Source organism: Trachemys scripta, chromosome 1 (genome assembly GCF_013100865.1).
Source record: "Trachemys scripta elegans isolate TJP31775 chromosome 1, CAS_Tse_1.0, whole genome shotgun sequence".
Lineage (NCBI taxonomy): Eukaryota > Metazoa > Chordata > Testudines > Emydidae > Trachemys > Trachemys scripta.
This window is the reverse complement of record NC_048298.1, coordinates 102,456,607-102,480,739: the sequence shown is the minus strand read 5'-3', so window position 1 is coordinate 102,480,739 and position 24,133 is coordinate 102,456,607. Positions and strand designations below refer to the sequence as shown.

Here is a 24,133-nt window from a genome sequence, read left to right as displayed (position 1 = left end):
AGCAAGAAGTTCTTTCTTGCCTTTGGAATTTACTATCCCTCTTGGGCCCTCAGTACCTAGATTCAGTGAGTGTCAGGACATTGCAAATCTCACCTGTTTTCCTCTAGGACAGTGGTTCTCAAACCTTTGCATTGGTGACCCCTTTCAGACAGCAAATCTCTGAGTGCAACTGCCCTCCCCCTTTAAATTAAAAACACTTTTTTTATATATTTAACAGTATTATAAATGCCTGAGGTGAAGCGTGGCTTGAGGGTAGATGCTGACGGCTCATGACCCCCCACATAATAACCTCTTGAGGGGTCATGACCCCCAGTTTGAGAAACCCTGCTCTAGGAGAATTAGGGCAATTAGGAGATGTGGGGAGAGAATGGAGTTTGTTTTGGAGTTTGGGAGGAGGGGCGTGGTGCTCATTGGGGTTGGGAATCCTTTTTTAGAAGTCTGCCATTTTCACAAGTTTTTATTTTACCTTTTGTACTGCACCAAGAGATTTCCAATGAGCACAAATGGAAGGAAAGTGAAACAAATCAATCATTGAAGGAAGTGGGTATTAAGTGGGTTGCACTTACGTTTCACTGTCTGTCATATCCAGTAACTCCGATGGACCTGTGAAAGAAAGTCCCATATGTCATATGCAGTGTTGTTGTAGCCATATGGGTCCCAGGATATTAGAGAAACAAGGTGGGTGAGGTAATATCTTTCATTGGAGCAACTTCTGTTGGTGAGAGAGACAAGCTTTCAAGCTTACACTGACCTGTGAGGATAAGCTCGAAAGCTTGTCTCTTTCACATATGTCACATGGTATGCTTTATGTTCTATGATTGGCTGATTATTGTTTTAACCAGTAAAACTGTGCCTAATATTGTGGGTTTGGTTAGAGGTGGATATGGTGAACCTTTCTTTGAAGTTTCACTGCCTGTGGGTTCATATCCCCCAAATTCAACTTTGGACTTTCAGGTTGAATGATCCTGCAAAGTTTACATCAAATCTCATCTGAAACCACCAAATTTTACACTATTTGTTACAAAAGCACAAAATAGAACCCCTCTTTTCCTCTTTTGTTGTTTTCCTGTGGGTGTGTTGGGAGGGAGGAGAACAGGACCCAATGACCTGTACCCCTCCCCAAAACCAAACATTTTCAATATCACTCGGGAAAGCCAACTGGCTGTCTCCTGGAATTGTAGGTGGCCCACTACCTTCCTCCTCCATCTTCACACTGTGGGAAGCTGGAAAAGCAACCCCATTCCCCATACCCTTACACTGTAGAAATCTTTAAGGAACCCTGCAGCCTCACTGTTTGCCCCAAGTAACCAGCAATGTGCTCAAATGGCTCCACTGGCTGCTGCAATGGCCTCGAACTTCATAAGGGGACTTATGGCAACTGAGATTTCACCAACTTCTAGGGAACCTGCTCCCATAATTAGCTGCTTTGTGGGCCCACTCCCCACACAGCAGGGACTGTGGGCGCTATAGACATAGCACATTCAGTTTCTGCTTGGAAAGGCTGCACCGTAGTCCACCAATACACAACACTTTACATTTTCAACGTGCTACACAGCATTAATCTTAATAAGGAGCAACAATGATGGATTCCACATGGATTCAACCCTCCTTGACTAGAAAGGTAGTCAGATATGATGAAGGGCCTAGGAGCACAGAGGAAGGAGGAACATAGGCAACTCCTTGAGGGTCTGAAGCCCCTACATGCCAATAAGCGGGAACATGAAATTTGAATGTTCTCATGCCATTAGAATCAGACAACTAAGAAAAAAAAATCTAGGGTCTGTCAAAAGATTATTCTTTTCAGGCAATGCTGCTCTTCCAGCTTACCAACGTTGCCATTTGCCAGCCATTGGGCTTAGACAATACACCGTAGCCCGCTGGGAAACACAACTGGAGCTTTGCCCCTCCCAGATACAGACACACTTCTTTTGGGCATGGAGATTACTTTGAGTGATGACTGCTTTGGGGAGAGGGAAAGACAGTTTGACTGAGGTGGAAAGTGCCTTGGTAGATAGAGTAAGGGTAAAAAGGGAAATGGGCATCAGGGGAGAAAGGGAAGGGGCATGAGGTAATTGGTCTGGGATGGCAAAGGAGCTGGGTTAAAATGATGGGGAATTAGGCCTGCTAAGCAGGGAGACCAAGGAGGAGGGAAAATTGGACTGGGATGGAAAGGGGGTGAAATTAGGGCGAAGGGGGATGGGGCTGATGGCAAGGGGCTCAAAAAGCATTCTAAAAATATAAAAATAAGAAAACCAGCACATTTTCTGCCACCTTAGGGAAGGGGGTTTATATGATATTACACTGAACTAAGCTATTTATCAGCATCCCAACTATCACAGCCAGCTTGAGGGTCAGAGACTGGTAGTATATAATTCACATAACAATATGGTACCCAGATTATTGTTTTGTTCTCTTATGTTTACAGCTGAAACTGGAGGCACTGAGTCATGCATAATATTAAGCTGGGCCCTTATTTATGTTCAGCAGTGCTTCTCTTAAACCATCTCATGCCCTCCTTCTAATTCCCCAACCCCTCTTTTTGGACCTTGTTTTTTCATCAGTCTCCCTGGCGCTGCCAACCAACCATTCCAAATCCCCCTCTGGTGCAGGACAAAAGCTCCACAGATGTGGGAAAGGCTGGCACTAGGAAAGCTAACAGCACTGTCATCCTGGCCCAATAGGGAGCCGCCTGTTTTACTGGGGACAAGAGGCAAAGAAAGAAAAGGGGACTGAGACACAGAGAGGGAGAGGACAAAATAACCCAATAGAAGTCCGGAAGGGAAATGCATGAGTGAGAGTTCTATCAAGGAAAACAGCAGGGGGGGAATAAAAACAAAAGATAGAAATGTGTTGGGAGGTGGAGGAATAAAAAAGGCCCAGGAAAATAAAATAGGGGGGGGGGGGGGGGGGGGGGAGAAGAGTTCGCTTGAAAGGAGCTGAAAAGCAAGAACCATTGGGGAGAAGACCAGCTGGGATCACACTCTGTCCTTAATGTCTGACAGTAATTTCACACAGAAAGACTAATTTTTCCCCCCCTCCCTCTTGCCCCCCCCGCCCCGTTTGCTCCACCAAACCCGCTCTCTGATTACTCAGGAGGCATAGCAGTCTGGGTTTTGGGGAGGGACAAGGAGTGAGATGTTCAAAAGCAAACAGCTGCCCTTTAGCTGAGCTCACTACAACATAAAAGAAACTAAATGATCACATTTCCAAGGCTATTTCCAAAATCTATGGCACCATGCAGGCTAAAATTCCTCAATACGTGCAGCAAACCCTACCCCTTCAAACTGAGGCTGCTAAAGCTACTCTTTCCCTCTTCAAATTCAATCAGAGGGAGAGGTTAACAGTAACTGTCTTTTACAGCTGATGTCTTTTTAACTTGACTCAGGGTCTCCCCCATGACTTAAGGGTGGGGCTCTACTTTGAAAAAGTGACATTGTGGGTTTCCATATTTATTGTCTCAATAATTTCCATATAAAATGGGCTTACAAGTAAAAAGATGGATTTTCTGTCATCCTCAAACTGGGATAGCAAAGCCACATAGTGGTCTAGCTGGCTTAGGTACCTGATTTTGCAACAAAGATTTTGCAAGTCAAATGCTGTACTCGGTTATACCACTGCAACCTCACTTCCTTCCAATTATGTGCTTAGCACAGTTATGCAATCCCTGTGCCTTCAACAGGATTATATACATGTCATTTAGAGGAGAATTTGGCCCTATATTTGGAATTTACCTAATAATTCTATTCATGATGTGAGCCAAAATAGAATCCAGCTCACACTCCCAGAATTGTGTTGGCTCTTCAGTGCTAAAACTGTATCCTTCTCACCAAAGTAAACTGATATGACTCGGAAAAAGGACTCAAAATGGCACTTTCCTTCTCAATAGATCTGCTCCCTCTGTGTATTCAGAGTACAAGTCCACTTGAGGGTAGCAAGGCTGTTGAAGTTTGAGGAATGTTCAGGACTGGGGCCTACTGCTGAGCATACTGACTCACATTCCACTAGCTCTGCCTCATCTCAACAAAAAGTTAGCGCAATGCCTATCAGTGTCATCTCACTATTCTACCAAAAGACACTGCATGAGTGGCTAGACCTGCTCCCTCCTCCTGAACACATAGGGGAGAAGAGAAAAAATATCCTACTCCACTCCATGGAAAGGGGACGAGAGTCACCAGCACATATTCTCCTCTCATTAGGTAAGGCTAAATATTTCAGAAGCGCCACATAAAGAATCAAGGTCAGGTTTGAGTCCAAATATAGATGAAGATTTAGGAGGTTATTTTTCCCCACCAGAACTGGTTAAGCCTTTCCCAGTTAAATTCAACTAGATTATTTAAGAGATTCTAACATAGATTTATTTCTGTAGTGTAACAGAGCAACTGTGCTGATCGGGCATTTCTTGGCACACTCACAGTTTCTAAAGGGTGTGTCTCCACCCATATGGGAAGGACCCCTGACTCTGGGAATTCTGGGAGGAAGTTGAGGGTTTTGTATCTGGTTTTCCTGCCTCTGGGAAAGAAGAAAACTTCTTTGTTATAGCCATGCCAAGAGCCAGCAAAGTGTTGCTTCTATACTCTTGTAGAAGAGTCTATTCACTGCAGGTGCATCCTCTCCTGGCTAGGCAGGGTGTAGCAGCTCTCCTCCTCCTTTGGTGCCCCCCACTGACAGTGACCTGGTCCTGTGGTGGTCGTCTTCTTCCTGTGAGTTGGCCATCCAGCCAGGTCACTTTTAGTCCTGGGCCTTCTGGGGAAACATGAGTCCAACAGCCCAATGGCCTGGCAGAATCAAACCAGAGGTTCTACCCAACTTCAGGCTTTTGGGGCTTGTCAGCCATAGGCTCTGGGGTGTTCATGCCCCTGTACTAGGTAGGCTGATAGAGGAACCCAGGCCTACCCTCTACTCTGGGTTCCAGGCCAGGGACCCTGTATGAAGCAGATGAGGTCTGTTTGTTGAGACCCACTGCTGTCTCTCTGGATTGCTTCCTACCATGGCCTGTACCTAGGCCTTCCTCACAGTCTCTTATCCTGCTGACTCTTCTGCTGGTCCCAAAACAAATGAGAGCCAAACCACTTATGAGAAACAAAAGAAACAGACGTCCTGCACCACGCGTACCTTTCCCCAGGGGGCTATGACCCATAGGAGTCTCTGGTTAGGCTCTAGCTCCAGTTGGCTCTTCCTTCCAGGCAGCTTCAAGGCAGTCTCTGGCCCCAGCTAGGGCTTTCTTCACAGGGTTAGTTCAAGATATCTACTCCCTCTCTCAGCCAGCCACCAATGAACTGGGCTTTTCCTCTTTTATCTCCTTCCTCCAGGCTTGACACCTTGCATAGGTGTAACAGGATGGGGCTGATTGGGCCCACAGGCTCTCATTAATCCCCTCTTGTTCAGTATGGGGTCTGCATACCCCATCACACTGGTCTTCCAGCAATAAACAGATGTGATTCTGATGCCTACTGAGTTTGTACCTGTATTGTCATTCCAGGGACTATGCCGGGTTGTTCTAGCGCACTAATAAGTACACTGCAGCATTGCATAACAGTATCTTTATATGACTAGACTATGATTTTTCTAATTTGAGACTTTTTCTCTTAACATCTGAAGTGTTTCAGATCCAGAACATGGAACAGCTTCTCCTCATGACGACACTGGTGTGTTTGAAGATGGCATATGCCCATCATCACAAAGGGCCTCCTTACATTAATGTTTCCTTTTTCCTCCTCCCCTACCTCTGAGAACATGGGATTGGATTTGACTTTTCTTTATCATATTATATTCACCTCCCTAGTTCAATGTGAGGAATCTAAAAGTTCTGCCAAATCCTTTTTAGCATTCAGAACATTTTCCATATATGATTTAGTGCTGGATTTTCAGCAGCGTACCCTGGAAGGTATTTTGCAGTGTGACTCCCATTAACATTAGCCATATCCAAGAGTGCATAGGCAGCAGACATACTATAGAGGCACATGACTGGGCAGGGATTGAGGCAGTAGCAGGGATAAAAACCATTCCTGTTTCTTCTCACATTAGAAAGGATGGACATTAGCTAAAATGATTTAGCATAAGATATTAGGAAGTGTCAGAAAACATCTGAATCATGGATTAATACACTTCATGCTCTCAATACTGATAAGGTGCTAGGGGGCACAATCTACATTTTAAAGTACCATAGAGAAGCAAAAACATTACACTGATGAACCTTCAGCAAGTTGGCTCAGAGAGATTATCAAAGAATGAGAAGTGTCCTGTGTAGAAATGACTTTTATTAATTTCTTGGATGCAGGTGGAGAGAACAAGTGGACCTCCATTAGTGCATTGCCAATTCCCAGTCAGATTCCCCAGAGACTTACACAAACAAGGCAGCTGAGACACTCAGAGGAAGAAGATCTAGAAAGGTTTCAGAGGGTTCCTGCCACACTGGTGAAAACAGGACTGGTGTTTGCTCAATGCTATGGTTTGTCTTAATTTATTCTTGCCATAGCCTCCTCACACTTTCTCTGTTAGCTGAGGCAACTCCTTCTCATGAGTTTCCTGTTCTAGCTTCAACTACTACTTCGACTTGAGTCTTCACATAAATCTAACTGTGCTGGAATTCAATTGGGATGCACACATGCAAGATGTGCCTGAGGGAAATATTGGGGAGGGATGGGGGATAAGTACACAGGCCAGGTGTGTTCTGAGAGGCAGTCTGGAGAGAGGGATCAATGAAGGAAACTACAGAATTCAGGGAAGTCCTATGGCCTGTGTTATGCAGGAGAGCAAACTAGATGATCACAACAGTCCCTTCTGGTTTTATAATCTAGGAAAATGTTGCATCTCCTACAAAGTTGTCCTGTTATACTCTTCACTCCCTCCCCCTTATCTAGGGCCAGCTTCAACACTTCTTCCAAATCCATAGCAACATGCTGCAGGAGGATAGATTGGTAAGGGGTTTTGAGTAAACTTTTATTCTACCACAATGACACTACATGGAATGTGATTCTGTGTGGGTTTGCACACAATTACTCACCATGTTCTAAAATGTATTTCACAATTTCAAGGTGCCCAGTCTTGGCAGCATGGTGAAGCAAGGAACAGTGGTCAGGTCCCTGGATTAACAGATTAGCTCCTCTCTTACAGCATTCTATGAACTGGAATGTAAATGCACAGGAAGAGGACAAGAAAACTGTAGGACAAGGTGCATAGGTAAATAAACATGCAGATAAATTAACTGTCAGATTTGCTAGCAGGTGGCTAAAAAGGAGCAGTGGTAACCACTAGCCAAACTTTTAGGCCCTTACAATGCACAGCAAAGGCTTTTGACCTAAAACTAGCAAGGCTTACAACACAGTGAGTTAACAATGTCAAATCACATTTCCTGACCACTGGATCATTGGTGATATACTATAGATGAATTATTGCTTGCAAGTAGGGCTGGTAAAAAAAAAAATCATTGAAATTATTTGAGGTTTTTGTTTGTTTGTACATTTTAATGAAAAATTGGGTTTTCAACTAAACATTTCACCAAAAAGTGTTTGATTTCTGTGGAACATTTCAACTTTCTGATAAAAAAAACAAACACACATAAACCAACAAAACTGAGCCAAACCCCCCAAAATTTATTTGGAAATAACAGTGCCTTATGGGAGTTGTAGTTTGGGTGCCTTATGCCCCAAGTCCATCTGCAGAGATTCAGATACAGAGTTTATGTGCATGTGGGTGTCTTGGTTATGCCCTGTTCAGATGTGTGGTGGGGTGGATCACTGTGTGTTTGTATGAATACATGTTAGTACAGTGGTGGTGCTACAGTCTGTAAATTAATTTGTGAATGGCCCATGTGTTCAGGATTGGGTACACACTGTATATTGCTTGGAAATAGTAAATTGCTCTTTATATTTTCATGTATATTCCCATGTATATTTTTAGCCAGTAGGGGCCCTAAGCACCAAAGGATCATTCCTAAATACACTTGTATGTATTTGCAACTGGTATCATGGGAAGAAGCTTTTAAGAATTAGGTTTTGGGTCTTTTCCCAAAATCTTCCTGCCTTGCCTTTCCTACTGCTGCCCTGAGGAGATCTGAACCTCTGTAAGGAAACCAACATGCCAGAGATCAGGTGCTGTACCTCCTACTTCCTTATCCATATATTACACACACACACACACACACACACACACACACACTTTTCTACTTGGATCTCATTGTAGGGGAAGATTCGCATTGGGAAGGCAGGAAAGAGCAGGTGATTGCTTCTTAAAGTTACTGCATGCTCTGGGAATTTGTAAAACACACTACAGAAAACAGTGTTGAGATCGCATTATGACAATGGGATATTATTATGTCATGACACAAAGTCATGATGCACCTGGAGAAGATTCAAGGGAGCGTTGCATCTTATAAATTACAGAAGCCTTAAGGGATGGGGAAACTGTGCTGTGAAATTCAGAACAGAATGTGATATGAGGGAAAGAGCAATATTGTACGAATAAATGGTGGTTACAGTGAATCATTGCTACTGCTGTTGCCAGAGGGATAGTGGGGGCAGAGGTGTGTTTCTATAGGCAAAGATCAGGAGTAACAGAATTGCCACTTTTTCAGATAGCTTCAAGGCTTTTTCCAGTTAACGTTGCAATTGTTAGTCACAATACTCACCCAAATTCAGGGGCATGTTTGCAAATCCCAACCACTTAGGGTACATCTACACAGCAAAACAAAACAAGCAAAACAAAAACAAAAACCAAACAAACAAAAACAGTGGTAGCGAGTTTCAGAGCCTTGGTCAACTGACTCGGGCTTGTGCTACAGGGCTAAAAATAGAACCTAGGCTGTGAGACCTACCCCCAGGAAAATCTACAATGCTATTTTTAGCCCCAAAAGCCTGAGTGAGTTGATTCGGGCTTTGAGACTCATTACCATGGGGTTTTTATTCACTGCGTAAATGCACCCTTAGCTGCTGAAAAATAGGGATTGCAATTGTCAGAAGTGAGCTTCACACTTATAGGAATTAAACACTTTCCCTCTGCCCCCTTTCCTCCTTCCTGAGAGAGTTCCCAATAGCTGACACTTAGGGCTGGGCCAAGATTTCTTGGGTTTCAAGCCCTTCTGAATATCAGAAGAATTTGGTTCATAGTTAATACTGACATTACAGTGCAGTGCAAAGGGAGCAGAGACTGATGAACTATCAGAAGTGTCATCTATCAGGTCATGAAATGCTAAAGCAAAGTCCCTTCGTCCTACCTTTGTAGTTGTCTAGGTGGAAGTTACAAATATCCTTACACTCTTTGAAGAGAATTGGGGACAACGCCGGTGTTCTGACCAACATTCCCCTTTCAGTAAAACAGGCTTTATTGTGAAAGGCTGGATTGGTGATACCGGTATTGCTCAGCACTGCATTTGCCTACATAATCATTTCACTGTGTAACCAACCCATTGCTCCGTGAAGTACTTTGGGATTCCTGGAGTATGAAAGGTGCAGTATAACACCAGATTCTGTCCACTTGAATTTCAATCATATCTCACTTGGCTATTGTTCCTCTAATATTCAGTGTACCCTGCAAGTGGCATTTGGCTATCAATCTTTACAGCAGCATGTTTATGTTTTGAGAGAGGAGTAGACTATAACTCATAGTCCCTCACAGCTTCAAATAGCTGAGAAGAGGGAGAAACTCAGCTTGCTGTACTTACCTTTAGAAGATCACCGTCTATTACTGCTTGTAAAAGTGCTGCAAAAGACAAAAGACAAGACTAACATCAGGGATAAGGACACCAGTATAATTATTATTTACATAGTTCCACAGATGAGCACAGTGCTTGACAGTATTAAAAATACATAGGAGGCAAGGTCCCCTGGCCCCAACAAGCTTGCATTCTAGTGCCACAACCTTAAATCATCAGAACCATGCTCTGGGTATGACTACACTGGAGCTGAAAGTGCAAGTTCCAGCTCAAGCAGATGTACCTGTGCTAGCTCTGATCAAGCTAGTGTGCTAAAAATAGAAATGTAGCTGCAGCAGCATGAGCAGTGGGATGGGCTAGCCACCCCAAGGACAATCCTGTCCAAGACCCTAAGTGCATATTCAGGGAAGCTAGTCCCTCCTGCAATTCATGCCACACAGTGGCTACACTTCTGTTTTTACCACATGAGCTTTATCAGAGCTAGTATAGGTGTCTCCTTGAGCTGAGATCACCCCTTCCAGTTCCAGTGTACTCATACCCTCTGGCAAACATTACAGAATCGGGGAGGGAGTATAAACAATATTGTGTCAAACACTACCAAAAGTTTAGGCCAATGTTTTCAAAAGTGGCCATTCCATTTGTGCACCTCAATTTTTGAATGCCCAACTTACGACATGTTAGGTCATTTGCAATGTGCTTGCAGCATTGGTTTAACTCTGTTCCAACTGAGGTCAACAGTGAAACTCCCATTCACTTAAATGGGAGCACAGATAGGCCAACACTGAATGCAAAGAAAGTCCTTCCTGGGATCCTCTCAAGATTTATACTTATGAACATTCAGTCCCAGTAGTGGATAGCAGGAGACTCAGAAATAAACAAAGGGGAAAGCAGAGCATTATTAATTATTTAGAAGTCCCTAGACACCCCAACTGAGATTCAGGCTTCCATTCTAGTAGGCATAGCACAAACGCATCATAAGAGACAGCCCCTGCAGCACTTGCAATAAACAGACAGTGGATGGGAGGGAAAATGGAGGTACAGAGAGGTAAGATACTCAGGGTCATGCAGCACGTCAGTGGAAGCACTGAGACTAGAACCCAGATCTCCCAGTCCAGTGCCCTACCCTACCCAGTAGGCCACATTGATTTATAGGTCAGGAGAGGCATGCGGGGAGTCAGACTAGATGATTACAGTGAAACTAGCAACAGAGAGTCCTGTGGCACCTTTAAGACTAACAGACGTATTGGAGCATAAGCTTTTGTGGGTGAATACCCACTTCATCAGACGCATGTAATGGAAATTTCCAGAGGCAGGTATAAATATGCAGGCAAGAATCAGTCTGGATATAACGAGGTTAGTTCAGTCAGGGAGGGTGAGGTCCTCTGCTAGCAGTTGAGGTGTGAACACCAAGGGAGGAGAAACTGCTTTTGTAGTTGGTTAACCATTCACAGTGTTTGTTTAATCCTGATCTGATGGTGTCAAATTTGCAAATGAACTGAAGCTCAGCAGTTTCTCTTTGGAGTCTGGTCCTGAAGTTTTTTGCTGCAGGATGGCTACCTTTAGATCTGCTATTGTGTGGCCAGGGAGGTGAAACTAGTGTCTCATTTGGGGTGTCTAGGCACTTCTGTAATACAGACAATTAGTTGGGAGCCAGTGGCTAGGATGCTAGACTGGGGATCAGGGTTCCATTCCTGGTTCTGCTCCTGATGGGCTGTGTAACTTTGGGCAAGTCACTTTCTCTTCCCACTGTTTTTAACCAGTGGAACAATTTACCAAGGGCTGTGGTGGATTTTCCACCACTGGCAATTTTTAAATCAAGAGTGGATATTTTTTAAAGACATGCTCTGGTTCAAAAGGAATTATTTGGGGGAAGTTCTATGGCCTCTGTTATACAGGAGATCACTCTATAATCACAATGGTCCCTTTTGGGCTTGGAATCTATGAATCCTCATACTGCCTCCCCCTATTCCTAATCAGATTACAAGAAAAGAGGGTGGCAAGAGACCAGAGTTCCAGGTATTTTGGTCATAGCTGAACTATAGAACTCACAGGAGAGTTTCTACACTCTCTGGGCAGTAAGTAACCACAAATAAGTGAGGGTGATACAAGTTTCCTACCACGGAGCTATTTTCTCCTTTCTTTCCCTCCTCTTAGCATTACATATACAGCAAAAATCAATAGTGAACTAATCTTTCTGGAAAAAATTTTATTAAGGCCGGTGAGACAGAAAAGCATGTAAGTGCCTAAGCTCATCTTTGTTTAGAACAGCACTTAAGTATGTGCTTAACTTTAGGCAGAAGTGTAAAGTTAAGGATATGCTTAAGTGCTGTCTGGATAAGGATGTTTTCCTGAATCAGGGCCTAAAGGAAGAATAAGAAAAACAATACCATAGTATTTTATCTGGCAAACACAGCACTGGAACCTCCATGGTGACTATTCCACAAGGAGCTCATTACAACTCCAGGAATAACATCACAAATGAGTTAAACACTGCAGGGGAGACAGGGGAGAAACCAACAAATGTTTCTTTCTTTTAAAGCACACAGAAAGCTGTGTGGTATGCAAGAGGTGGATTTCTACTGCCTAAGCAACGTCATTTTTGTGCAGGAGATTTGGGGACCTTTTCTCACTTCATCCCCTGGCTGTGTAGCAGTGGGGAAAAGCAAAACTTCACCCAGCAGAGTTCTAAATTTGGAAAGCAGTGCTACAATCACAGTTCATATTTATCCTGCAGCACTTAAGGCAGTTTCTGAGTGAGCACTAGTTAACAAACTAGGTATCGTAAATCACCTGGCAGCAGCACAAAGTTCTTAAGTAAAGAAGGAGACACAAAGCAAAGGATAAGAGCCAGAGTTGGGAAAATACAATTTTGTGCCCCAGACTCGGTTTTCACATACACTGGTTTAAATCCAATGTTTCTTCTCTGTCTTCAATGGATTTATACCAGTGCAACACAGCAGAATTTGGCCCTTTGTGTTTATTTGTTGCTGCTCCCAGCCCACCATAAGCCTTAGAAACCACCTATGGGAGGGCTGAATATCTAAATGACAATATGTGTCCTTCACAAACCATATTCCTTCTTGAAGAGAGGGGATTATTGATGCCAAAGAAGAAGAGCGTGTCTCTTATGGACAGTCCTCGATGGGGATCTGTCCTTGTGCCAAGAGAGCATCCATTGCTCTCATGGAAAGCCTTGGAGGAAAAGTCTTTAGACTTAGAGACCAAGAGCTCTTCTTTGAAGCACATGCTCGAGGGGTGGGAGTGTACTGCTCGTTTGGTGAGGACAATGTAAAGAGGGGTCTCCCTAGCCTGGATTGGAGAGTGGCTTCTCCATTAAGTGTTTTCTAAGGCAAAGCTCAGTGGCTTCATGAGTTCTTGGTGGAAATGAGCGACAAATGATAGACTTTGCCTAAATGTTTCTCACCGACACAGTAGAGGCCGCATTGGTATTCATTGATGATGGAGAAGGATCTAGGGCAGGAATGCAGTTTTTGAAGCCCAGGACTCTGGGCATAGTCCCCGACTGCGGGAAGGGAATCCTAAGTCCAGGGAAACAAACTACATTACTAAAAATTAACTGTACTAGGCTAAAAGAATAACTATTTATAATCTTATTTACAGGATTTTCTGAAAGGCTGAAGCAGGAGGACACTGGATTCCAATGCAGGACCATCTTACTGCCTCATGGCCTGAGTGGGTATTGACCTGCACTGCCTCTTATTCCATTACTTGGAAACATAAGAAGATCTACTGTACTGCACATCTGCAAGCCAATGGACATTGCTTGTTAAAATCTCTGGACTCGGGCACTGGATTGCACGCATTCCCACATGTGGAATACACATATGGCCCAGCAATCGAAGAATGACTGGTGATACCATTTCCAAGCTGTCTTACACTTCCCATTATTTCAACATGTGCTGCCTTAAAGTTCCTTTCCAAAAGCAAGATATATTTTATCCCATTCGAACCAAGATGACTACCTATGGCTACAACTCTGAAAAGATAAGGGGTAGAGTAAGGTGTAAATCAAAGTTTCCTAGAAGTCGCACAAACCCATCTCCCGGCAAATATCAATAACTAGAGATTGGCTAGTGGCTCCTCCTTTATTGTGTTGTGATTTGACTATTGAATGTGGACTGCTATCAGTCACAAAGAATAATTTATATGATCTTTTTATCTCTTTTTTAGACCCTGATCCAGCAAAGCACTTAGACAAGGGGTTAACTTGATGCATGACTAGCCCCATTGAAGTCAATGGGAAGACTTGCATAGTTCAAGGTAAGCACTTGCTTAAGTGCTTTGCTAGAATAAAATCTTTCTGCATAGATAATAAAATACACACATACATACCAAAAAACAAAACTGCTGCTATAGTGAATGGATTGAATTATAAGAATTCAGTGCTGTGACACAGAATGCCACGAAGTTTAGAATACTGGAACAGGTAGAGGTAGTTGCCTTTTTGGGGCAGGGCCCATACATGTCTGTAGAAAGCTTAGCACAATGAGGTCCCAGACCCAACTGGATCTTCTGTGTGCTAGGATATTGATGATGATGATGACAATGACGACACCACAATAATAAATTCACCCACTTTTAAAATAGGTGGTCAAAGCAAGCAAACATATGGTATTGGTGATAGCGAAAAAAGGGCAAAAATCAAATGAAAAAGCTATTAACAAGCAATGACAAAAAGTAAAAAACAAATGTGAGAACAATTTTATTTGTTCTGAGCAAAGTATGTTTGTCACTGGTGTAGTACAAAACATGAATTATGCAATTGTTTTATCATACCAAAAAATACCTTCAGGTCTTAAAGAGTCTAAAATAATTACTTGATCTAATAAACATTTAAATCAAGTAATTATTTTCTTGATCCTTCCCAAGCTGGCTATTTGCAATGAGTAACAGAAATGTTTTATTACTTATTTTTTTGGGGTGGAGAGTAAGTGAATTTACTGCAAATGAAAGCTACCAGATAGACAGAACTGGAGACTGAAGTCCTTTATCCACATAGTTGGCAAGCACACAGTCTGCAGTAGTGCTAGATTCCTTAGACTGCCTTCTCAATAGGTCTCAACTCTCTTGATTGGGCACCAAGGATAGTTTATATTCCATACCTCTTCAAACCTTTGACCTCTTTGCAGAGACTGCCAATGGTGCTGTGTTTAGACAGGGCCACCCATGTACTATAAAATGGATAGCCAACAATTCATTTAATATACCGTAGTTGTCGTATGGTAATAACTTTTGGTCACTGAGTTAGGCAAAACCAATGCCCTAGAGACTTTGGCAGCATCTCTTTAATTCATTAAATAAATAAAAAATACCAGCAGTATAAATAAAGAAGTCTACAAATTGTCAGTTGATAATGCAGTAAGAATAGAAAATCAACCAACTCAAAGTACTTTACAGTTCTAAGGTCAGACCCTGCCAATGTGCGTGTACAAGTAAAGTTACTACTCATGGCATAAGTGTTTTCCAGCTCTGGACCGGAAAGGCACCTCTCGCCATTGGACCCCCACCACCACCACCACCACACAAACTAATATGCACTGGGTGCCATTCAAAATTTGTGTCATTTTGAAAGCTTCTACCATTCCTAGTGGAATTCCTCATTATAGAACTAGGAAATATCACTGGAAAGGTTTCAAACCAATGAAAATTTCAAAGTGTACCCATTCTATAAATGGATCATTTTATCCCTGGTTGAAATGCAACCACTTCTGGGACAAAACAGCATTATACAGCAGCAAAGGAAGACTATCATGTCTAACTACAGGGGCAGTGTAGGCAAAATTTAATTACTTAAACTTTGGCTAGAAAATCAAGGTAGATAAAATCTGTAACTATTTTGAGACGTGAAATGAAATATTTAATGACACATGATCCGGACCTTGTTTCATCCTCTGAGATGAAAGACTGTACTCCAGCAGCACAGTGCCTTCTAATACCATGCTGGTGTTCAACACTTACTCACCAACCCCATTTCCTGCAGGACATACTTCAGGCACTCCTTGAAAGTTTCACCATGAAATACTGACTTGCCCCAACCTTGCAAGGTATGACAGGACTGCAGAAGGTGATACAGTTCAGGTTCTTGGCAGTTATTAAATTTAACTTTGATCATTAACTGCCAGAAAATTCCCAACCTAGAACTCATGACTGCTGTTGTAGCCTGCGTGAAATTCATAAACTTAAAAATTGAAAGCAATTACTGTTTTATATGTTCAAAAGTTAAAAGCTGAACTGAATAGTGTCAGAAATGTGGTGTTTTCTTTTTACCTGGCTGGACTTTACCTACCAGTTAAGGACCTGTATGATACTAAATAATAATATGCAAAATTGAGACTGAAGACTTTTCTTGAGCTTTATAGCAATCAATTTATAGCAGTTCTCTTTCTGTCAGAAAGAGAAATTTTCAAGTGTGTGAGAGATCTACTTAGGTTGTAATTTATAAATATATCATTTTTCTCTGTAAACACAGCCACTTAATTGTAGCAGCTTTGTTCATTCAGTGGTTGTAGGGATTCAGATACGATGAAAGCTGAATATGAAATAGTGAAATTACATAATATTATTCAATAATATGTAGAATTGACTATTATATTGGGTTATGTGTTACAAACCAAATTACCAAGAACTTTCTCTCTCTCCAATATTTTAATTTATTTTAGAAATTTTTATAAAAAAAAAAGTACAAAAAAACCCTGCCAATAAATAAAACAGATAATGAAAGGTACATATGTACATTACATATGAAATGTATATTTCAAATTGTAACAACTTTAAAAGCAACTGTTTTTATTCTTTGGCATAATTACTTGGATAATTAAGGAAATCATATATTACAATGCAGAGAACACCAGAAAGGTAAGACAGCTGATTTTTTTCAGAATTCTGAAACTGTAAATCAGAGTGTTTAGTTAAAGCCACAGCAAGTGGCTCACCGCTAGGAGACTCATTCCGAATTCACTAAGAGATTTCAAATCAGAAAGACACTGGTCTACAAGCATACTATCAGAGACCCTGGAGGGTTTTCAATGGAAATCGATCAGAAGAAGTTTTTTGCAAAGAGAGCTGCTTCCTGGTCACAAGAGCACAGCCAGATTTTGGTGCACGCTGGCTGGGTATCCCTGTACATGCAGCCCTAAGGAGGGCAAGGTTGGGGAGCAGAAAGTGGACTGGGGACTAAGCAGCTGCCCTGTAGGGATGAGGACTGGCAGAGCTCCTGGCTCAGCTCAGCCAGGGGAAGGGAGGGATGACCCCCAACAGCCTGGCCGCCCCAAAACTCAGTAGTGAGTGATAGTCAGCCCCAAAACTTCTCCACAGATTTCCAGGGACCCCTGGGAGGCTGGAGCTGTGGCTGGGGGGAGCTGCAGCTGGGGGCTGAGGGAAGCTGGCACTCCCTCCGCACACACCCAGTTTGGAGACCACTGCTCTATTGGGACAGCCATTAAGTATGGTTTGTAACCTGTCCTTTAAATCAGCTTCTGTACCCAATGACTGGAAGATAGCTACTGTAATGCCAATATTTAAAAAGGGCTCTAGAGGTGATCCTGGCAATTACAGACCAGTAAGTCTAACGTCAGTACTGGGCAAATTAGTTGAAACAATAGTAAAGAATAAAATTGTCAGACACATAGAAGAACATAAATTGTTGGGCAAAAGTCAACATGGTTTCTGTAAAGGGAAATCGTGTCTTACTAATCTATTAAAGTTCTTTGAAGGGGTCAACAAACATGTGGACAAGGGGGATCCAGTGGACATAGCGTACTTAGATTTCCAGAAAGCCTTTGACAAGGTCCATCACCAAAGGCTCTTACGTAAATTAAGCTGTCATGGGATAAAAGGGAAGGTCCTTTCATAGATTGAGAACTGGTTAAAAGACAGGGAACAAAGGGTAGGAATAAATGGTAAATTCTCAGAATGGAGAGGGGTAACTAGTGGTGTCCCCCCAAGGGTCAGTCCTAGGACCAATCCTATTCAACTTATTCATAAATGATCTGGAGAAAGCGGTAAAAAGTGAGGTGACAAAGTTTGCAGATGATACTAAACTGCTCAAGATAGTTAAGACCAAAGCAGACTGTGAAGAACTTCAAAAAGATCTCACAAAACTAAGTGATTGGCAACAAAATGGCAAATGAAATTTAATGTGGATAAATGTAAAGTAATGCACATTGGAAAAAAGAACCCCAACTATACATACAATATGATGGGGGCTAATTTAGCTACAATGAATCAGGAAAAAGATCTTGGAGTCATCGTGGATAGTTCTCTGAAGATGTCCACGCAGTGTGCAGTGGCGGTCAAAAAAAGCAAAGAGGATGTTAGGAATCATTAAAAAGGGGATAGAGAATAAGACAGAGTATCTTATTGCCCTTATATAAATCTATGGTATGCCCACATCTTGAATACTGCGTACAGATGTGGTCTCATGTCAAAAAAGATATCCTGGCATTAGAAAAGGTTCAGAGAAGGGCAACTAAAATGATTAGGGGTTTGAAATGGGTCCCATATGTGGGGAGATTAAAGAGGCTAGGACTTTTCAGCTTGGAAAAGAGGAGACTAAGGGGAGATATGATAGAGGTATATAAAATCATGAGTGATGTGGAGAAAGTAAATAAGGAAAAGTTATTTACTTGTTCCCATAATACAAGAACTAGAGGCCACCAAATGAAATTAATGGGCAGCAGGTTTAAAACAAATAAAAGGAAGTTCTTCTTCACACAGCGCACAGTCAACTTGTGGAACTCCTTGCCTGAGGAGGTTGTGAAGGCTAGGACTATAACAGCGTTTAAAAGAGAACTGGATAAATTCATGGTGGTTAAGTCCATTAATGGCTATTAGCCAGGATGGGTAAGGAATGGTGTCCCTAGCCTCTGTCTGTCAGAGGATGGAGATGGATGGCAGGAGAGAGATCACTTGATCATTGCCTGTTAGGTCCACTCCCTCTGGGGCACCTGGCATTGGCCACTGTCAGTAGACAGGATACTGGGCTAGATGGATCTTTGGTCTGACCCAGTACGGCCGTTCTTATGTTCTTAAAGGAGCTAATTTTGCAGTTTATGTACTCATGTGCTCCTTATGAGCACCCGAGTCCCATCAATAGTACTGTCACAGTTAAGAAATAGGGTGGGCAGTAGAGTTTTACCACAGCGCAGCATATTCATAGGGCTAAAGTGTTAACATGGGGAGGAGCACTAAGCATCCTGGGATAGGGTTACTTTGGCTCAGGTCTGTGTACTGCACTGTGGATGCTAGAGCCCTAAGTTGAAGCATGGGTCAGAAAATCCTTAACCTAGGTGTAACAGGGTGAGCACCCACCCCTCATGAGCACCCTCCTTCTCTGGCTGATATGCCTGCAATCACAGTGCTTTTCAGCAGGATAGCCGCCACCTCTCACCAGCGGCACTGCTTTGGTTGGTTGGATGTGAGCCTGTTTTTCTTTTTCAGTTCTTACTATGGGGTGGCACCTGCCTCTCACAAGCACACACACACTCGCGAACGATGGTTCTCTCAGCAGGTGTTCAGCGACTCAGCCCTCTGGCTGAGCAGCACACACTGTCCCTCCTTCCAGGGTATACACTCTAGTTCTTTTCCTGGCAATAGTATGGGGCCATAGCAGTAAGGCTTCTTCCCAGAGGCACTGCCTTCTTCAACAACCCAACTGGGGCCATCTCAGTACCCTTGGCTGGAGTCCTTTCCACAGCCTTCCCTGGGCTCAGTCTGCAACCAGACCAGGAGGGCCCATCTTGGTACCCTCATCTGATTTGGCCAGGTTCTGTGCTCTTTCCGCCAGCCAGGCACCTGGTCTTCAGCAGCCTTTCCTGGACTCGGTTCTGTCTTGTGAGCACTCGGTGGTCCCACTGTTCCTCTAACCAGCCCTACACCCAGTCCTCCCTCATCAAGCTCCCCACAAAAACTGAAAGCTCTGCTCTGCTGCTTGCCTTTTATCTGGCCCTTCTGGCCCCTTATTGGTCACTCCAGCAGCCCCTCTTATTGGCTGCTCCTCTGCAGCCACTCTAGACTGCCTGGAGGACTTCTTGCTGCTCTATTCTGGGGCAAAATGACGCAGGGACACAAGGCCTCCAGCAAGGGGCCTCTGGACGTAGTCCACCCTGCCGCACTAGGGTTAAAATGCAATTTAGACACTCAAGCCCAGGGTTCCCTGACATGGCCAGCTGACTCAAGTCCCACTAACCCTAGGCTTACATAGCTGGTTAGACATTCCCTGAGAGGCAGAAAGCCAACAGAAGGTAAAAGAAGCAATGGTGAGAGTGGCCCTGAGAGGAAGCCAAGGGACAGAGATTCTACTGGACACAGTACTTGTTAGAAACACAGACTTGGATTTCTGAGCAAGGAAACTGCCTTCTGTTTGGTTCTATAGTGTTCAGTGTACATTCTTTGTAAATAAACAGGACTGAACAAAAAATACCTAACTTATATAATCAATTTCACCTGCTAACAGAAACAACCCAGCAAAGCCCCAAATATTGGCTAACTCCTCAGACCAAAAAGGGGTAAGAATACCAAAGACATGCAACAACAGCCAGCTAGGGAATTGCCTCTTGTGGGTTGTTGCTATAATGGTGCATAGCATTTGCCGAGTGAAGGACACACTAATTTGCTCCTCTCAGCACTCTCAGGGCTAAATTTTCCTTTATAATTGTTCAAACAAAAAACATCCATGCACAAAGCAACCATTTTTATATGTAAATCCTGTAAAATAGCATGCCTGACTAACCCATTTGTACATGCAAATGAGTACATATGCACATTCTACTTCTGCAGTTTGTCAGTCCTGTGACTAAGTCCTGTTTTAATAAGATCTGCAACTTGGATTGCACACAATGGTATAAATTTCTCATCAATGTTTGTGGCTGCCTCTTAGCTAAGAAACCATCATCTTCATAAGCAATTTAAAGGCCAGGGCTAACACAGGCTTCAGTGCACCTGCCAACTAATTTGGGAATAATACAAGACTTTTAATATGTAAAAAGCATCGATTGCTCAATGTAGTTATAAATACGTATCAGAAATCTTTTTCCTTTTAACATTTTAGCTTCAAACAAGAGACTGTATCAAGCCCTTTGCTTAGAATAGGGAGGTAATAAAAAACAACCACTATCCTGCCACACGCATTTGCTGTACAACTGAATTCAGATTCAGGCCAGATTCTCAATTATACCAAGGCCCCTTTTCACCTCTCTGGCAATATAAAAGGGTCTTAAAATGGTTATGAATTATATTTACACCCATTTTAAGACCCATTTACACTGCCAGAGCAGTGTAAATGAGAATCTGTCCTGGAACGCTCCTGTAGAGCACAGCTGGTGTTGAAATCAGAGTGTAGGGATGGCTGAGGAATGGAAGTACTTGACTGGCTGATGGTGAGGCGATGCTTTCCCTTCTTGCATGGGGCAATTCCAAACAGCTTTGCAAAGGAAGGGATGACCATGAAGGAGAAGGACCTTCTGTGTAAATGGTCCAAGAAACAAAGAACAGTTGCAGATAGAGACAGTACCATCTGGCTGGCATCTTCACTGTATCCTAGAAAGCTATTTGTTTTTTAAACCAAGACAGGAACAATTAATGTTACTTTCAGGAGTGATGAAATGGAGGAAAATGTTGCTGACCAAGCCAGAATGCAGACCAGGAGGATTTTAGCTGGCTAAATCTAGGCACTTTATCAGAATGGCATTACTTTGGCAAGGGGAGAACTTTAAGCAGAATAATTAAACAATGGCATTTTTTATTTAAAAAAAAAAAAAAAAGACAGAAAGCAAAGAAAGTTAAGGGCCAGACCATTCCCCCCCTTACTCACATCAGTGGGCAATTGCTCACACAAGCAGTCCTACTGAAGTTAGAGGCCTCTCTTCTCTCTTTTCCCCAGAGGCCTTTGCAACCCGACCTCTGGCCCTGCTGTGCATTGGTTCTGCCTGTCAATACTCAGTGAGTAACTGTTCCTCAGTAGAGAATATGACCCTAAACAATTTGCAAACCAGTTCAAGCATTTAATTTTTTGCAGGCCTGTTGATTTTTTTTTTTTTTTTTTTTTTAACATTGGCCCTGAGATCGGATCCTAAGCAGAGGCACTTCTCACTGTCAGAAAGAGCGACGAAAAAAAAATCCACGTGTTAAGGACTTTCCATCACTGAGTTCTGCTTAAATCTGGATATTCTCTCACTCTGACAATGTGTGCCTTGGTCATATACTTGCTTCTGGGATGAAGAAATAAGCCATATTTGGGAAATTACCTCAATTTTTCTCTTTTACTCCTCACTCTGAGGCCTAATACTCACCAGGCCTGACCTGCCTTCTCAGAAAGGCTACCCATGTCTCCCTCTTGGCCCTCCATCCCTCTGTATGAATCTATGTAGGATTCTATTATGAGAAGCACCTTGGAAATACTTAAGAAAGATCAATACTACTCGTGAGCCAGCTGCAAGGGGCCCCGACAGAGCGATGTGAGGCCCTTCCTCCTGCTACAGGTACAATCCCAGCCTCTGTGGAGCTGGAGAATTAAGGAATAAGCTCAACTTCTGAACTCTGATTCCCCAAGCAACAGAAGATTGGGGCTGGCCAGGGACACACTTTCAGAACAATATATATGAGCGCTTTCTTCCCTAAGTGGTTAATTAATCAAAATAAATACCTGCAGTCAGGAGCCTCCCCTGCCGTGCTCTCTTTGATTTGTTCAGAGAAAGCATTCCAAGACATCTTAATTTGTTGCTATGTGAATGGCTGCGACTTCACCCTGAAGTCTACAGCCTCTCAGTAGGAGCTGTGTGAAACCATTGATCACTCTTTTGAGAATATTTGGCATTCAAAGCACAGCTTTTCCTCTCTCTTCCCTCCCTGCCCCCAGCCCAGTTTTACCAGCACTAAGAGGTTTGGGATTTTATTTTATTTCTTTACACAACTCTCTGCTCAATGTGACCAGGAGAGTTAAAAGTGGAGCAGAATTCCTGAAGCGAACATCCCTTTGCACACTAACACCAAACTTGGGGTGCCCAATGAGTGAAGCTCAGGCTTGGATGGGCCCACAGGGATACGAGGATATCAGGAACAGTGACAGGCTTCTAACAACTTTCTTTATGTTCTGGGATGCATTGAAGAATAGCCAAAAACGGACTGTGGATGCTGACCCCAGGGAAAGGAAGAATCTACCCCTGCCTGAGGCAAGAAGCTCCTCCCAGAAATCCGTAACCCCATAGCAGCCTGTGGAAGCCGTTGGAGAACCTCCCAGGAGACCCCCTCCACCCTGACCAAGGCCTGAGGAGGGCACTGAAAAACTTGTTGGCAATGGGCCCTTTTGCCTGGAGGCCTGTGCTGGGGGGAGGGTGAAGAATCTCCTTGCAGGTCCCCCTGAGATACGGTGCGGTGGGTGAAGAACCAGGTGGCAGGAGTCTCTTTCCCAAGGCCTGATGAAAGGGGTAAAGATTTGCCTGAATGGAGACCCTAGCCTGAACTGATTTGTTGCTCTGAAGAGGGATTGTTTTGATATGTCAATTCAAAGTCACAGATGCAACCCCCAAAAGCAAAAAATACCCTAGCCAAACAACATATTGACTCAAACAGACTCAATCAGTAAATCAACTTAACGATGCCCCATCCCCATTCCTGCTCCTGCAGAAATCAATTCAACCTGCTAACCCTCAAGAGAAAAATCAATCACATCTTCCCTTCCTCCCTCCCACAATAGCTATATGCAGAATCCTCTGCATAACTGCCTGCTTTTCCTGGATATAAGTCAACCACGAGCTTTTCACCCCCTTCCCACCGTGCAAGCACTATTGGGAACCTCTTCAGCCCAGCCCCCACCCAGGCCTCAGTGAATATGTCTACACTGCATCTGGGAACCTCCCAGCCTCGGTCCACTGTGGGGCTTGTGGGGCTCACTCTAGCCTGCTAAAAATAATTGTGCAGACATTGCTTTGATGTTCTGCCTTGAGCTGGAGCGCAGCTATTTTTAACATGCTAGCACAGGCCCAGGAAGCACAAGTCTGTAGACCCGGGCCAGGAGGCTTGCTCCCAGATGCAGTGTAGACATGTCTGGGATGAGGGTGGGGAGTGTTGGGGTGTTCTTCAGTACCTCCCCCCCCCCAATAAACCCCTGCTTTTCCAGGAGGTTCTTCATTACCTCCTAAAGCCTCGGTGAGGTGCCACTGAGAGGATCTACTTTCTCTATAGTTCGGGAAGCTTCTTTCATTTGACGGTGCTGGTGCCCACACTGCATTCTGCATCACTTCTCTACAGTACTGACACCATCCCTGGGAGGCAGCACCTGCTGTCTTTCAGGCATAGGGGCAGTTGGGAAGGCCTGGGGAAATAGGTACATCTTGCAACTCTTTCTAAAAGCATCCAGATTATTCAACTAGACACTAATTCAAAGACCTATTGTTAAAAATCCACTACACTCCTAACATGTAGAAGGGCCAGCCACCTCCCATGCACTCCCTAATGGCCTAAGGTCTC

The 24,133-nt window shown here is 43.4% G+C and overlaps 1 protein-coding gene across 3 annotated transcripts in view; it reads right to left on the bottom strand.

Annotated features, from left to right (window-relative positions):
• DGKI (diacylglycerol kinase iota) overlaps window positions 1-24,133 on the bottom strand; it is a 247,631-nt gene that overhangs the window by 12,975 nt on the left and 210,523 nt on the right. For all 3 annotated transcript variants that reach the window (XM_034779724.1, XM_034779732.1, XM_034779740.1), the window contains 3 exons: window positions 9,659-9,696; window positions 7,004-7,124; window positions 567-603 (listed from right to left, as the gene is read on the bottom strand). In XM_034779724.1, coding sequence (XP_034635615.1) covers window positions 567-603; window positions 7,004-7,124; window positions 9,659-9,696 — 196 coding nt within the window. The remainder of the gene's footprint in view (window positions 1-566; window positions 604-7,003; window positions 7,125-9,658; window positions 9,697-24,133) is intronic.